This window comes from Hemicordylus capensis, chromosome 14, assembly GCF_027244095.1.
Source record: "Hemicordylus capensis ecotype Gifberg chromosome 14, rHemCap1.1.pri, whole genome shotgun sequence".
Taxonomy (NCBI): Eukaryota; Metazoa; Chordata; class Lepidosauria; order Squamata; family Cordylidae; genus Hemicordylus; species Hemicordylus capensis.
This window is the reverse complement of record NC_069670.1, coordinates 13155552-13171347: the sequence shown is the minus strand read 5'-3', so window position 1 is coordinate 13171347 and position 15796 is coordinate 13155552. Positions and strand designations below refer to the sequence as shown.

Here is a 15796-nt window from a genome sequence, read left to right as displayed (position 1 = left end):
TGGCGAGAGCCAGCGTGGTGCAGTGATTAGAGTGTTGGATCTGGACCAAGACGACCCAAGTTCAGACCTCCGTTCAGCTATCAGGCTCACTGGGTGACTCTGGGCCAGCCACTTCTCTCTCAGCCTAACCCACCTCACAAGGTTGTTGTGAGGAGAAACATAACCACATACCACTGATCTGGGTTCCCTGGAGAAAAAGTGGGATAGAAATACAGTAAATAAATGGTTAAGCTGGTTTTAGCTGCAGCCACAGCAGGCGGGATGCAAATGTGTTTCCTCCTTCCTCCAAAAAAAACACCCCAAAAACCCCAAACAGTATTTCACTCCCCCATTCCCATTAGAGACCCTTCACTTTCTCACCATAAGTAAAACAACAATTCTGTCAATTTCATTTTGACTAAGCAAAATAATCCGAGGGTGGGATGCTGGACCAGAGAGCCCTTAATCTGATTTAAAGGATGCAGTTTGGGTTCTTGATAAAAGACACATGAGAGAGAAAAACGCACATCAAGACACAGCATGGAGTAGAAGCTGTTTATTTGGTTCTATTCTCTTCCCCATTAGCAATTTGGCACAGTTAAGACACACCACTGTTTTCATCTGGCAGGGAAGGAACGCAGGACTCATTCCTCCCAACCACACTCTTCCCCTCTCTCCGCACGAAGGAAATTCCACAGGCTGTTCACCCCTTGGATCCTTCACTGGGCATTAACCAACACCCCCAGCCAAGAGCACACCAACCCATGGATCGCAGCCCCACAGATGGCACCCCAAAGAACTCCAAAAAGCAAAATAGCTGCGGAGGAGCTATCAACTTTGCTGTGTTCCCGTGAGCTAAGTGGGAAAGCAACCTTGCTCACTGCACACACCAGCGCTTTGTGAACTCTATTCTGGGGCAACGCTGGGATTCCCTGGAAATGGATCACAGGATCCTCACGGAGAGGACCAATGACTTTTGTCAAAGGCCGTTGCCCTCAGTTACCCCTGCAAAAAAAAGCCCACCAACCACAAAACCCATTCTAAGTGCACATGGTATACACTTGCAACATCCTCCACGACTCTCTGCAATGCTCAAATGTCCAACCGTCAAGCCCACGAGGAAAAGAACGTCCAGAAGTCAGAGTCAGGGAGTGGGGAGGGGGAGAAGAGACCCCCAACCACCACTGCTCTATGCAAAAATTCAAAGTGATATGCTAATGTAAGTTCTAAGCAGGAGCAACCTTCCTTTCAGCTCTCCAGATCGCAGAGGGTTTTCCAGCCAATCGCCGCATGGAAACCAACTCGGGGGCGTGGGCGTCTCGTGCCCCAGCCACCAGGCAGAGACAGGAAACTGTCTGCATGAACAAAAAGCCGCCTGAAGTGATACAGAACTGAAGGAGGTTTTTTAAAAAAACAAACCTCGCATGAAACAGCCAAGAACGGCTTGCTATTCGGCTGCGCTTGAGGACATTTCATGCAGTTGTTCTTGTGCATTCTTTCTCTCCCCCTGCAGTCTTGGGTAACTTCTTGTTTTTGGACTACGACTCCCATCATCCCCAGCCTCAGGCCGTTATGGCAGAGGGTGATGCGAGTTGTAGCTTAAAACCATCAGTCATTTACAACAGCTTACTGAATGGCGTATTGCTCCTGGGACAAGAACTCCAGCTCTTGGGGCCCTGAAGTAGTGCTGTGAAATCAGCAGTGCTGAAGTTAATGCCAAACCCAGGGAAAATCCACAGGGGTCTCGGTCAACCGCTTGTAACATTAAGTGTTCTAAGTGCTATGAATGCAATACTTAACCCCATCCATGCCCCACAGGGGCGGGATCAACTCAGAAACTTCAACCATCATTTCGCGGCACAGCTGCAATCGGCTTAACCTGGTTAAGATCCATGGTTAGTGCTAACCATGGTTTAAGCAACACAGATCCAGGGCAGAGAACATGCCTTGCACCCAGGAAGCCCCATGCTTAATCTCTGCCCTCACCCACAACCCAGGAGAGGTTCTGCCCTGCTACCAGTCAGTGCAGAAAATACTGAGCTAAATGGGCCAGTGGGAGTGACTCGCAATAAGGCAGAGGCATATGCTTTTGTGTTTAAGTGCATTAACCATGGTTAGGTGTTGCACTGAGAATGAACAAGCTATGGTTGTGCTGCCTCTCCAACCTCCCTGAATGGAAGGAGCCTCACACATGACTCCCGCAACATGCCTCCTGGGTGTAAGGCCAGGGCTGCACAACTTTAGCCCTCCTGCAGATGTTGGACTACAACTCCCATCATCCCTGCAAACTGGCCACTGTGGCTGGGGGTGATGGGAGCTGCAGTCCAACAGCAGCTGGAAGGCCAATGTTGTGCAGCCCAGGGCTAGTCCAATGAAAATCTCATCTGCAACTTTACTGCATATGTGTTGACTGAACCATGGTTAGTGCTAACCATGGTTTGAGATCTTAACCATAGTTGAGCACTGTCATCTACACTGATCAGGTTTCCGTAAGGGGCGGGGTGGGGGGAAATTGTGTCTGTAACACGCACAGCTGAGAACAATCTCTACCTGTATTTGGCTGGACAGGAAGTTGTGCCTAACCGTAAATATTATAAAAAGTGAATACAGACTGTGCTTTCTCCAATGGAAGTTAATTCAGTAAAGGATACCATCCAGAGGATTCTCTCTGTGTCAGCCAACATGCGACAGATTCTCGGCTCCTTCTCCCAGAGTTCGCGCCAATACACACAGGTACAGTATCTACATCACCAGGTGTCTTGTAAACAAATATGCACGTTTGATCTGTGGCAGCCGTATCACACCGAGGCACAAGTCACTGCTGGATGCTTAGCATGTGTGAACGCTCCCTCTGAACTTCACAGAAAAGATTTGGCACATCAAGACAGAGCTGTAGAGCTATCAAACAAGATATAGGCATTGCTTTGTCCCAGAGAGAGCTAGGCAAGGAGGAAGAGTCCTAAATTCATGGTACTGAGAGATGTCGGGGTCTCTTCAATCAACTGCACACTGAGAAAATGTGGGTCTGAGCCCTGTATACAAACAGGGATATTCAAGGCACCAAAGACATTATTAAGGCAAGCAGGCTGGCCATACAAGGAGCTGGTCTGAGAAAGAGTTCCGCATTTTGGCACTGCAAACCAAGTTGAAAAGACAAAATATATATACATACACACACACCCCTCCCCAAAACACAACTGTTTCGCAAAAAATCAAAACGCCACGCATTGTCAAGAACTGGTTTCTGTTCACAAACCCAGCCAGGGGGGGCAGTCAAACATTCTACAAACCCAAATTTATATTCTGGCCCAAGTGCCTTGAACACAGAGGGTGTGCTTGCATGCTGGGAAATTCTCCCCAGGAAGTGCGTAGTGCATCCAGGTCTTAAACCCGAGCGGAGAGGCACAACGGAGATCGTGGGGTCACGCCAGAGGTTTGGAACGCCGGAACCACTGGCACCGTAGAAACGCAGATCTAAACGCCATCTGTTTTGCAAAGCCATTTCCAGAGGGCGAAAGGGATATCATCTCCACAAAGGAGGCTCTAAGGAACGCAGGTATGGGTCTTGGCCCTGGGTTCAAGTCTGGTAACTCCAGAAAGAAATCTGTGTGGCAGAAGGAATCTCTGAAGAAGACAACCTAGGTGTGGGCTTTCTAGAAGTATCTGTCTCGGCCACTGTGGGAAATAGGATGCTAGTGTAGATCAACCGTTGGTCCGATTCAGCAGGGCTTTCTCCCCGCTTTTCTTTTGAAGGATAATAGTCATGACAGACAGGAATGGAACCTCCATGTTCAGAAGCACTGTAGCTCTGGATACCACTTGCTGGGAGAAGCAAGAGCCAGAAAGGGCTGTTGATCTTACGCCCTCTTGTGGGCTTTCCAGAGGCATCCGATTGGCCAGAGTGGGAAGCAGGATGCTGGACCTGATCGACCTTTTGTCTGATTCAGCAGCGCTTTTCCTTACGTTCTCAAACCCGCAACAGAGAAAAATGAGCCCTTTTGTGTTTGGGGGTTCAGCTTCACGCCCTTAGCGCCTTCCTCCCCTCCCCACCTGTCCTCCAGGCTGGTGAAACGACTCTCCCGTCGGAGGAAACGGCCGAGGGGCGACTCACACCCCCGCCCGCCCCTCAGATCTTGATGAAGAGGATGCTGGTCACGAGTGCGAATCCGGCCAGGAGGACGATGACTTTGAGGATGCGCTGCTCCGAGGAGTTCAGCTCGTGGGGCAGGATCTCCAAGAAGGTGATGTAGACGAAGGTGCCGGTGGCCAGCCCTTCGAGCACGCTGCGGGAGAGGCGGTGGAGGACAGTGGCAGGGGACTCCGTCAGGGCCACGCCCAGCCCGATGCCCAGCGGGGACATGACGGAGAAGAGGAGCAGGCAGGCCGCCACCGCCCGCAAGCGCATCCGGCCCTGGAGGAGCTTGAGGCTCAGGCTGAAGGCAATGGCCCCCTTGTGGATGAGCAGGGCCAGGCAGATCTCCAGCGCCTGGGCCCCCTCCTCCTGCAGCCCCACGGCCAGCCCCTCGAAGACCGAGTGCAGGGAGAGGGCCAGCAGCAGCACGAAGGAGCGGATGACCGAGTGGGAGTTGAAGTCCACGTGGATGTGCGGCGGCTCTCGGGCCGAGCCGCTCCAAGGGCGGGGGTGGGGCGGGCCGTCGGGCCAGCTGTGGCCCTGGATGGTGGCCGAGTCGTGGGCCGCCGAGCCCAGGAGGGAGCGCGTCTCTTCCAGGGAGGCCGAGGGGTCCTTGTAGGCCAAGACAATCTGCTCCATGATGAGGACCAGGAAGAAGCCCATGGCCAAGATGAACTCCTGGAGGGGGAAGTGGAGCTGCCAGAGGAGGAGATAAAATCAGGAACCAAGATTATTCTTTCAAAATGAGAGACACACAGAGAGAGAGAGAGAGAGAGATGGGCTGCCCTCTCAGGGCTCCGTGCCACCCAAAAATCAGAGACAGGGAATAAAACAGGCCGCAGCACTGCAGGAAAGCAGCTTACGAGAGACACCGAAGTGCAGCCGCACAATAAAGAAATCCTTGAAAGCAACTGACAGAAGACTTCCAAGTCTGAGCAAATTTAACGCAAGTATTGTCCTGGCACCGAAAGACACACGTCTAAAGACCTGGAGCGCTGCTGCCCGTCAGTGCAGACAAGACTGAGCCAGAGGGGCCAAAGGTCTGACTCGGCAGGCGGCAGCTCCCGGCGTTCGCATCTGCATTGCTGGGTTTAAGCTCCGCTGCTCTCAGCTGCTGTAGCCGCCGGGCGGATTCTGAGCCCTCCCTGGTTTGCTTGTAAACTGAACAGTTCGGGATTGTGCTCTAACACAACCAGCCAGCCCAGGCGACAGACCGGATTGTGCCTGCCGTGGACAAAAATACAATACAAAATCTGATTTTCGGCGCTCGAGTCAGCCCAATTTTGCACCCGGAACAGCTGGACTTGGCAGCCTGGATTAATTCCTCCCATAGAAGCTCCAGACTGAGAGGCAATGGTCTTCACACCAGAATTTGTGGACCACCACCAGCAACCGCCCCCTGCTCTTCAGCTCCAACTCAGATTTAGGACCACATTTCTGTTGGCTTTTAACTAAGCGTCTACCGGAAGAGCGTGGAAAGAAACACTTAGAAGCGCGCAAATGATGGGTTCTCCCGCCCACCGAGTTTATTTTGAAATGGGATTTGGAGCTCCCCAACGCATCTGAACTGTTGAGCATTTCCTTGTTCCCACTATCTGCTAATTGTATTTGTAAAAAAGCATTACACGTAGCAAAACAAAGAGCCACTGAAATTAAATCAGCTGCATCCTGCAGCCAACACAAGCAACGGCAGGCCTTGACACATCTTCTTTGCGAGCCAGACAGTGTTCCCTCAAACAGATGTTGTGGACTACAACTCCCATAACCCCCAAGCAGAAGCCACTGCAACTGGGGATTCTGGGAGTTGTAGTCCACAACGTCTGGGAATCCCTGTTTGATGGAACACTGGAGCCAGACTACCCACTGCTCCGGCGGGGGGGTGGGGGGGAGAGACACCACTCCCTCCTCCTCCTCCTGGGCGTCTTCTCAGGCATTTACGCTTCTGTTTTCAGGGAGGGCAGAATCCGGTCCTACCTAGTCATGACTAAGCACTCCTGAGCGCAACGAGACAAGTCAGTTGCAACTAACTTGAGTTCCCCTAATTTCAGTGGGAAGGAGTCGTGACTAGCTTCGTCCGGATGCTGCCCAGGGATGGAGCAGAACGTCCAACGCCCTACAAGGCCGCATCCGGATCGGACCACTCACCGTGACCTTCAAGTCTTCGAGGGCCTCGTTCATGCTGGAGAGGTAGTCGGGAATCAAGTCCAGGAGACAAGTGGCCAGGAAGACGCCGCCGGCGAAACAGCTGACCAGGCTCAACGTTTTTCTGGGGGCAGCTGCCAGGAGAGACAGAGAAGGATCAGAGCAGGAGAAAGATGGGTAGCTAAGTGGAGCCTCCATGTCCCAAGGCTGTCTACCTCTGAATCCCAGATGTTGGACACCCCCAACAGGGGAGGGCTATTGCCTTTATCCCCCAAGTGTTGGCTTCATGGGGGCATCTACCGAAGGAACCTGGGCACCGGACCTTCGGTCCAACCCAGCAAAACTCTTCTGGTCTTGCAGAAACTATACAGAAACCACATGCAAGCCAGCAGCCTTAGCACTGTCCTTTCTCGGGGCTACATACAGCCACCATTTTTTTAAGTCACTTTCAGCTCTTTGTTTATAAGCTTCCCTTCAACCCAGGAGCAGAAACTCTCAAGACAGCACAATTTATTTATTATACTTATACCAAGAGAAAGCAACTAAGGAAGGCAAAAGTCAAAATGTTTTGCTTTGTAGATCTACACTTCTGTTATTTTAATCAGTAGTATTTAATATGGTTTGTTTGTTTACATTTAACGGCATCCTTCTGGGAACCAAGAACCACTTGTCTGAACACCTGTTACTTCTTTAATTTTCATTGATCATTCTCTCATTCATGCTCTCTCATACACACCCCTCCCTACTACAAGTATTTATGTACCACGTTTCAGCAAACGTTCTCCAAGGGGTTGACACAGAAAAGTGATAAAATAAGATGGCCCCCTGTCCCCAAAAGGCTCAAAATCCTAAAAGAACCACAAAGCAGACACCAGCAACCATCGCTGGAGGGATGAAGCAGGATGAGGATGTGGCGGCAGAGCCTGTGCTTGGCACACAGAAGGTCCCCGGTTCCCCCCCTGGCAGCATCTCCAGGTAGGGCGGGGAAGGACTCCTGCCTGGAGCCTTGGAGAGCCGCTGCCAGTCAGAGCCAACAAACCTGGGTTTGGGGCAGGACTCCATACCAGTATTATCTGGATCCTGGAAGAATGCCGCCAATCCAGAAGCATAGTATACGTTGATGGTGGACATGACTGAAATATAACGGACAAGATGTTTCGGCATCCTCCTCCTGAAGCGGCTCTGATGTGACAGGGAAAGTATATAGGAACACAGGAAGCTGCCATATACTGAGTCAGACCATTGGTCTACCTAGCTCAGTATCATCTTCACAGACTGGCAGCGGCTTCTCCAAGGCTGCAGGTAGGAATCTCTCTTTCTCAGCCCTGTCTTGGAGATGCTGCCAGGGAGGGAACTTGGAACCTTCTTCTGCTGTTCCCAGGGCAGCTCCATCCCCTGAGGGGAATCTCTTGCAGTGCTCACACATCAAGTCTCCCATTCAGATGCAACCAGGGCAGACCCTGCTTAGCTATGGGGACCAGTCATGCTTGCGACCACAAGACCAGTTCTCCTCTCCTGCAGCACATACATACACACACACACACCCCAATATAAAAGATGTCAAACATTTACAGAAAAAGCAAAACCAAGTACGGCTAGAAGGGCAACCTAAGCCTCCCCTGACCAAGGAGAACGCCGCCGACGCGGCCAGCCAGCGTGAAGAGGGGATTCCCAACAGGGAGCTCCTGAGCCGGACTTACCCGATGAGCCGGTCACAGCTCCTGGGTGCCGGAAGACCCACAGGGGCAGGAAGCCGCACAGGAGGGTCACCACCAGCAGCAGCGCCAAGGAGCCCAGCTTCACCTCCAGGCCCGTGAGAGAGCCGACGGCCGCCAGGGGGGCATAAGGCTTCCACACCACGTGTTCCATCTCAGCCACTTGATCCAGCTGCGAGGCCATGGCTGGCTGGGCCGGCGCGACTTCAGCCTGGACGGGGAAACAAACATGGCGGTGATCAGTAGGAACCAGGCGTTCATGGGCCGGGGCCTGCAGGGAAGCGTTTCGGAGACGCACCAGGGACAAGCCAGAAGAGCAGCCCTTCCGAGATTAGTTGCCGTGGGAGTCAGCGGGTTCAACCATCTCCCACCTTTCCACCAAGGCGTTAGGAACCTAGGCAGCTGCCATATACTGAGTCAGCCCATAAGTCCATCTAGCTCAGGATCGTCTACCCAGACTGGCAGCGGCTTCTCCCAGGTGGCAGGCTGGAGTCTCTCTCGGCCCTACCTTGGAGATGCTGCCAGGGAGGGGACTTGGACCCTTCTGCATGCATGCAAGCAGGCAGGGGCTCTTCTCAGAGCGGCCCCATGCCCTAAGGGGTATCTCTTCCAGTCCTCACACGTGTGATCTCCCATCCAAATGCAAACCAGGGCAGACCCTGCTTAGCTAAGGGGACCAGTCAGGCTTGCACCCACCAGACCACCTCTCCTCTCCTCGCCACATACATAGTTCTCCTCCCTGCACTCATTTGCTGGGACGGAGGAAGCTCCCTTCTACTGAGTCAGACCCTTGGTCCACCTCTCTCAGTACTGGCTGCCCTGACTGGCAGAAGGCTTTCCAAGGGGTCTTTCCAAGGCTTTCCAAGGGGTCAAGGGAACTAGAGCCATCAAGACAAGCAGCCATGGACAGACCTTTCCTCCACAAGTTTATCCAAGCCCCCTTTTAAAGCCATCCAGGCTGGTGGCCATCACCACATCCCGTGGCAGAGAATTCCACAGATTAATTCTGTGCCGTGTAAAACAGTACTTCCTTTTGTCGGTCCTGAATTTACCGCCAATCCCTTTTGAGGGGTGGCCTCTGGTTGCTGTGTTCCCGCTCACCCCCACAACCCCAATAAAAACACCTCGCTGGCGTATTTCTCACCCAGAGCCTTTGCCACCCACCTTCTGTCCTTTCCCCCTCCAAATACTGACATTTACACTCTAGGCCTGCCGAAATCCAAACCCAGATCTCCCCAGTCCCACGACACCAGACAGGCCTTCCAAAGGTCAGTGGCAAGTCTGTGGAAAAGCCTTTCTGGGTTTTTTGTCTTTTTGGCAGAAGGTATGTACGGCGGGTGCCAGTGACCATCACCCGTCCAGAGGGCCTCCGGCAGCAGAGCTGGGAAGCCGCTCTAAGACCCTGGAGACCCGCTGCCCGTTAAGAGTCCACAGCACCGATGAGGGGAACGCTAAAGGGAAACAGGAGATCCCGGGAAAGGGAGGGCGCACTCCCTCCCCCTCCCGCCGGCACGTTTAAACAGCAACAAAAAGGAGCAGAAAACCTTCTCAGCCGCCAGCTGCTTTTCACCAATGCCCAAACTGGGGGGGGGGGGGGGGAGCAGACTGCCGATCCGAAAACCCTGGAAACTTCCAGGCCTCTGTTACTAGCAAGTGAGTCACTGGCCCGACCGATTCCAGGAATCTCTCTCCCTCCTCCCCTGCCCGCCCCCCTCCACCCGCCCTGCCTCCCAGCCAAGGGGAGAGCAGCAGCCGCTCAAGCGGGCACCCGGCCGCAAGCCCGTATTCCGCCAACTAGGGGCCGGCCCGCGACTTGGAGGCAAACCAGGGAAGCACCCAGCGGGCCAGGCTTGCAGGGGTGCCCAGTTCAGCCGTGTGGACCCTCTGGGCCAGGGAGATCCCGGCTCAGAACAAGGCTTAGCAGCTGAGCCGACCTCTCTCGATGGCGCCCCGGGATGCAAGCAGAGAACCTCTGGCTTGTCACCAGCTCCCCCGCCCAAAAAAAACCCCGGTGCAGACAAGAGCTGTGAAAGGGAAGTGAAACGTACAGGACGCCCGAGTAGGTGTGACTAAAATGTTGGCATCTCCTTCCTCAATGGACCCATGCCGCTCTCTCCGCCCCTTCCACGGCGGCCTCCCTGTATGCCCCTCAGGGCAGGGACCTCTCCTCTCACAGTTCGTCCATGAGCCAGGCCCACACATTTGGGCTGCCAGTGCTCTCTCGGGGGGTCACCTTAAGTGGCGCAGTGGGGAAATGCTTGACTAACAAGCAGAAGGTGGCCGATTCAAATCCCCCCGGTACTATTTCGGTCAGCAGCGATGTAGGGAGGTGCTGAAAGGCATCATCTCATACTGAGCAGGAGGAGGCAATGGACAACCCCTCCTGTATTCTATGAAAGAGAACCACAGGGCTCTGTGGGCGGCCAGGAGTTGACGGCACAGCCTTTCCTTGACCCTCTCAGGGGACAAATCCCCATCGTGATTCCTGGCAACGCCAACTCACCTAGAGGTGGGAAACAGGCGACAGCATTGCTGCCCTAACGGCTTGCTGTGTGGGTTATCAGCCTTCCTTTATCCGCGTGCCCAAACGATTCGGGTGAAACTGCCGGCACTTTTGCATGGGGGAAAGAGTGAGGGTCAGGGTAACCGTGACCAAGTGGCTGTCCTCTCTCTCCAGGGAGTCCGCTTTGGAGGACATGCCTGCCCCTGTCCGTCTCCATGCCTCCAACAACGCAGATAAGGTGCTGCCGTCGTTTTTGTATGTTCAGAGCTTTCCAAAGCTGTTAAAGCACCGTTGCAAGTTCGGCCGCGGCAGGCCCGATGGTCAGGACCGTAAGAGCGCTGAAGGCCTTGGAATGGGGTCGCCTCTTTTCCATCTCTGGGGGTGGGTGGGTGCAGACTGACCTTGTCAAAGATCCCCACAAGCCTTCATCCCCTGTCGCTGGCTGAAACAAAAGCAAGCCCTTCCCTTGACTTCCCTCTCCCTCCATGTCCGGACTGTAAGTCCCTTGGGGCAGAGACCTGGTCTCAAAACCAGAAGGCGGCATTTCTGGCCCACCTGCGCTCATGGTATTGCTACACCACTGCCCAACATAAGGCCAGGAAGGGGCAGGGCTTGGGGCGGTAAGAACTTGGGGGGCAGCTATGCATTGCTGCCAAGACGTTGTGTTTGCTTGAGGACCTCGGGAGACACCACTTGGCCCACGTTCCCAGGGCATTTACAAAGAATCAAACAGTCAAGAAAGAAGGAACAGAGGAAGCTGCCTTCTACCGAGTCCAGCCCTCGGTCCCTCTAGCTCAGCATTGTCTACCCAGACTGGCAGCGGCTTCTCCAAGGCTGCGGGCAGGAGTTCCTCCCAGCCTTTCTTGGAGATGCTGCCAGGGAGGGCACTTGGAGCCTTCTGCTCTTCCCAGAGTGGCCCCATCCCTGAGGGGAAGATCTTCTAGTGCCCACACGTGTCGTCTCCCATTCAAATGCAATGCAGGGCAGACCCTGCTTCACAAAAGGGGGCAAGTCATGCTTGCTTCCACAAGGCCAGAAAGCAGAGACAAAAACCACAGCCACAACAAGAGCCATTCAGCTCAGGGGCAGAGCATCTGCTCAGCATGAAACAGGCCCCAGTTTCAATCTCCAGTAGCATCTCCCGATAGGGTTGACACATAAATGGAGGTTATATATGCCTGGATGGGGCCGCAGCTCAGCGGGAGAGCATCTGCTTTGCACGCAGGAGGTCCCAGGTCCTGGTCCCAGAAAGGGCTGGGAAAGATTCCCCGAGTACGACACCCTGGACAGCGGCTGCCGATCAGTGCTGACAGCATTGAACTAGATGGAGCAGGGGTCTGACTCAGCCGATGGCAGCTTCATACAGCTCTCTGTGGCACCTGGAAATGCTACAGATTGCATCCAGGGCCTTCTGTGTGCCATCTGGCAAGGGGTGGCTGAGCACTCCGCTGCAGGTCTGGGGGATGCACTTTTCAGAGCATCGGCGTTGCACGCAGAAGGTCCCAGGTTCAATCCCTGGCAGCTCCTCTCCGGGTAAGGCTGGGAAAGACCCCTGCGTGAAACCTCGGAGAGCTGCTGCCAGTCAGGGAAGCCCAACCTGAGCTAGTCCGACGGATGGTCTGACTCCGTATAAGGCCGCTTCTTCTGGGCTGCCTCCCATGCAACACTGACCAGACTGAGTCCTACGTCACTTCAGCACGTGAGCAATTTCAGCTCACCGCTTGCGGGGTTTACACCGAGTCGGGCAGCAGCCAGCATTCCGTCACTCTCGGGCGTGACCAAGAGACCGAGTCAAGGGCCCGGCCACCTGCAGATGGAGGGCTGTGTGGCTATACCGAGAGAGCAGGAAGCCCGGTTCTCAGCCGCTGGCGTCATCCACTTTACGGTTTCCTGTTTCATGGAAGGATGCCCTCCACTCCCCTGGGGGAAGTCAAGCTCCACATTCAGCATCGCAGCAAGGTTGAAACCCTTCGCTCTTGACCCTGGGTGGGTGGGCTTGTGCCGGAAGGCCCTCCCCACCTGTGCCAAGTGACAGCCCAAGTCAGTTTGTAATAAAGGCACTTATGGAGTCCAGACGAGCTCACTCCACACTCCCACTGTACAGAAACCACACCGAGTCCAAATCACGCAGACACAGGCGTCTTTTCCCAGCGAGGAATTTCCCCTAAAAGAACCGAAGTGTCTTAAAATAAACTTTGACAGCTTGCAAGACGGGCAGTGAGCTACTTCCTCTTGCCTCCCCCGCCAAAGAGAGGCACACAGAATTTTAGCTTCACAACAACCCTGCGAGGTAGAAGCAGCCGCCTAAGCCAACGCAGAGCCGCATGCCTGAGACTGCTCAGTAAGCATTCCCTCACATGGCTTCCAACGCACAAACACAACTTTTTTTAACCCGCATACAACTTTGGTTTCGAGAACTTTCGCCTTTCACGAGGGCTGCCACCCTTCTGAGGGGCACCGTCTGGTTTCCAGGCTGCTGTCCTCTGCGCTCTTAGCAATAAGTCCCATTTTGCACAGTGAGATTTACTTCTGAGTACAAGACAGGACTGCATGCAGGGTTTCCCTTATTATTTAGAATATTTATAAATTGCTTTTTCAACAACAACAACAACAAAGAGTAGTTTATATGGCAGTGAAATGAGGAACAAATTGTTCCCTGCTCCCAAAGGGCTCACAGACTATTTTTAAAAGGGACAGCGATTTAAGGAGGGATTTCTTGTCCACAAACACACAGAGCACCCATAAGAGCCTATGAAAACTAAGAGTCCATCTAGCCCAGCATCCCATCAACCAGATCTCTCCAGGAAGCCCTCAGACTGGGTGTAAAGAAAGTAGCCTGCCTCCGTGGCATAGAACCTCAGGGACTGGATTTGGAGGTAGACCGCCACTGCATATGGGGGGCTCAATTCTTAGCTATCATGGCCATTAACCTAATAAGAACCCTCCTGGATCAGAGCAGGGCTCCATTCGGCCCAGCATCCTGCTTCCGAGAGGGGCCAGCCAGGTATCTCCATGAAGTACACAGACAGAACATGAAGGCAACAGCTGTCACCCACTGTACACCACCAGCAGCCCTCCTTTTTAGGCCTATAAACCTGGAGTTCCTATTCAGCTATCATCGCCCACAGTCATTGCCAGCCCTACTCTCTGAATTCGTCTCATTCCCTCCTAAAGCCACCCAAGCCAACACCCGTGAACACAGCTTGTGGCAGTGAATTCCATATGCCAGATGTGTGCTGCATGGAAAAAGTACTTCCTTGTGTCTGTCCTGAATCTACCACCACTTAAATTTCTTTGGGAGATCCCAGATGCCAGGATTATGGGGGAAATAAAAGAAAAACCCTTCTCTTTCTTTCCACTTCTGCCTCCGCTCTCTTCCCCCTAAATAAACCCAACATGGGCGTTTGCCTCACAAGCCACCTCTGCCCCCCACCCCCGATGATTTCGACCGCTCTTCTAAACCTTTTCCAATACTATGTGGACATCTTCCTTGGCTTGAACAGGGCGACCCAAACGGGACATGCCCTTCCCCACCTCCACAAGGAGGGCAGCGGAACAGAGACCCACCCAAGAGCCCTGCCACGTCGCAAAAACAGCTCGGCCACCGGCGCCAGGCGAGACCCCGACCCACCAAGTCTCCTCGGCCCGCCTCCAGGCCACACGACTTACCTCCGGCGGGCACTGACTTCGCCGTCTCCTACAAGCACCCCCACCCGTGGACGTCTGAACGATCCAAAGGGCGGGACGATGGAAGCGAAAAGGCTACCGCCCGGCCAATAGGAACACCGGCACGGAAGCTCGGTGTCTCAGCGTTCCAAGAGGGCGGGACGCCGGAGGAAAAACACTCTCGCCAGGCCAATGAGAGTGCTAGTACCGCGGCCGGCGTCTGAACGTTCGAAGGCGGGCGGTGACGCGAGGGAGGAAAAGGTAAAGACTCTCTTTCGGCCAATCGGGGCCTGTAGCCGAAAGAGGACGAGCGGAGGTCCCGATTGGCGGCAGCCTTGAGCCAATGAGGACGAAGAAACGCTCCTAGTGGGCCCCCGCCACCCAATTCCCCTACTCCAGAGAGCCAGGTTGTGGCTAGACTTTTAGAGCTATTGATTGGCAGGACAAGCCACGTATCCCGTGTGTTTGCATGCAAATAACTCCCGTGGAATTCAATTGGCCTGACTCCCCAGTAAGGAAATCGCAGCCCCTCGAGTTGCATCCCTGCTCCGAGGGGCTTACAATCTAGCCATCGACACAAGGGACCGAGGGCCGTGCTAAAGAAAGAAAAGTGAAACCACGGGCTGGCTTTGGCTTTCCTTTATTTCTTCATAGAAGTTGCATACCCCAGTCTTTCTGTCCCTTGGGTCTATGCTTGGATGCTAAGCCCCTCGGGGCAGGGACCTATTCTCTCGTTCTTTATAAACGGGGGTGTTGGTGGAACAAGAAGGGCCTAGTCCACGAAAGTTCCTGCCACAAGAGACCTGCCGTCAACCATTCAGCTGGCACAAGGCCCGCCCACGCACCCGTCTCCACTTCCCCCCAAGAAGTCTGCTGTGACAAATGAACACAGCAAAAGTCGTGGAGTTTCCCGTCGCTGTAGGGGGAGAAGAAACCAAGCTGGCCCCACCTTCACAGGGGCAACGTCCACCCCCGCCCCGTCTCAGAGTTGTTTAAAGGGGAAATGTCCGGGAGGAGGAGACAGGCCAACTCGCTTCTCATTCCAGCACTCTGTGGAATCCTCCTGCGATTGTGGCCCAACCACACCCGCGGCTATTTTCCAGCCCGTTCACGACTCTTGAAAAGATCTAACTCATTATTTTCAGGGTTCTAAAAATCTAAATCTGAGATATTTGCTGTCCTTTTTTTCCTTACTGTATTTGTCAGTGGCTCATGTTTTTTTTAATAATGTAAAGAAGTGAGAAGACAGCTGAGCATGTGCAGAGTGCCTTTTCTGCATTGCTGCATGAACTCCATCACCTACTGCACACCTGCGGTTCAGAAATGCTGTTTCCAGCACAAAGGTGCAGGGTCCAGAAGAACTAACCTCCTGCGTGTCTCTTATCAAACGTGCCTAACTAGTTTGCTTACTTTAGATGTTCCCGCTTCTCTCTTTCCATAAACTACTCCCCACCACACACACACACACACAAATGTCTCTCCCTACTATATGAAAAGAATTCAGTGATAAAATACAGATGTGAGAAAGAGGCAAAAAAAACCAGATCTCTTGGGAGGACAATTTTTAAAAGCAGGATATAAATATGGCTCAATTTTAAATTTTTCTGTTCGTTTTAAAGTATACAGGTGTTTTGATCATTGTGAACCACCTTGAGGCCT

General features: G+C 53.5%; 1 protein-coding gene across 1 annotated transcript; it reads right to left on the bottom strand.

Moving 5' to 3' along the window:
• Positions 1 to 520: 520 nt before the first annotated feature.
• SLC39A1 (solute carrier family 39 member 1) lies at positions 521 to 14382 on the bottom strand. Its single transcript, XM_053277523.1, has 4 exons — positions 14141 to 14382; positions 7954 to 8179; positions 6257 to 6387; positions 521 to 4807 (listed from the first exon to the last, which is right to left on the bottom strand). Exons 2-4 carry the CDS (start codon positions 8150 to 8152, stop codon positions 4106 to 4108), a joined length of 1032 nt encoding a protein of 343 aa, XP_053133498.1. The 5' UTR covers positions 8153 to 8179; positions 14141 to 14382; the 3' UTR covers positions 521 to 4105.
• Between the last annotated feature and the right edge of the window lie 1414 nt (positions 14383 to 15796).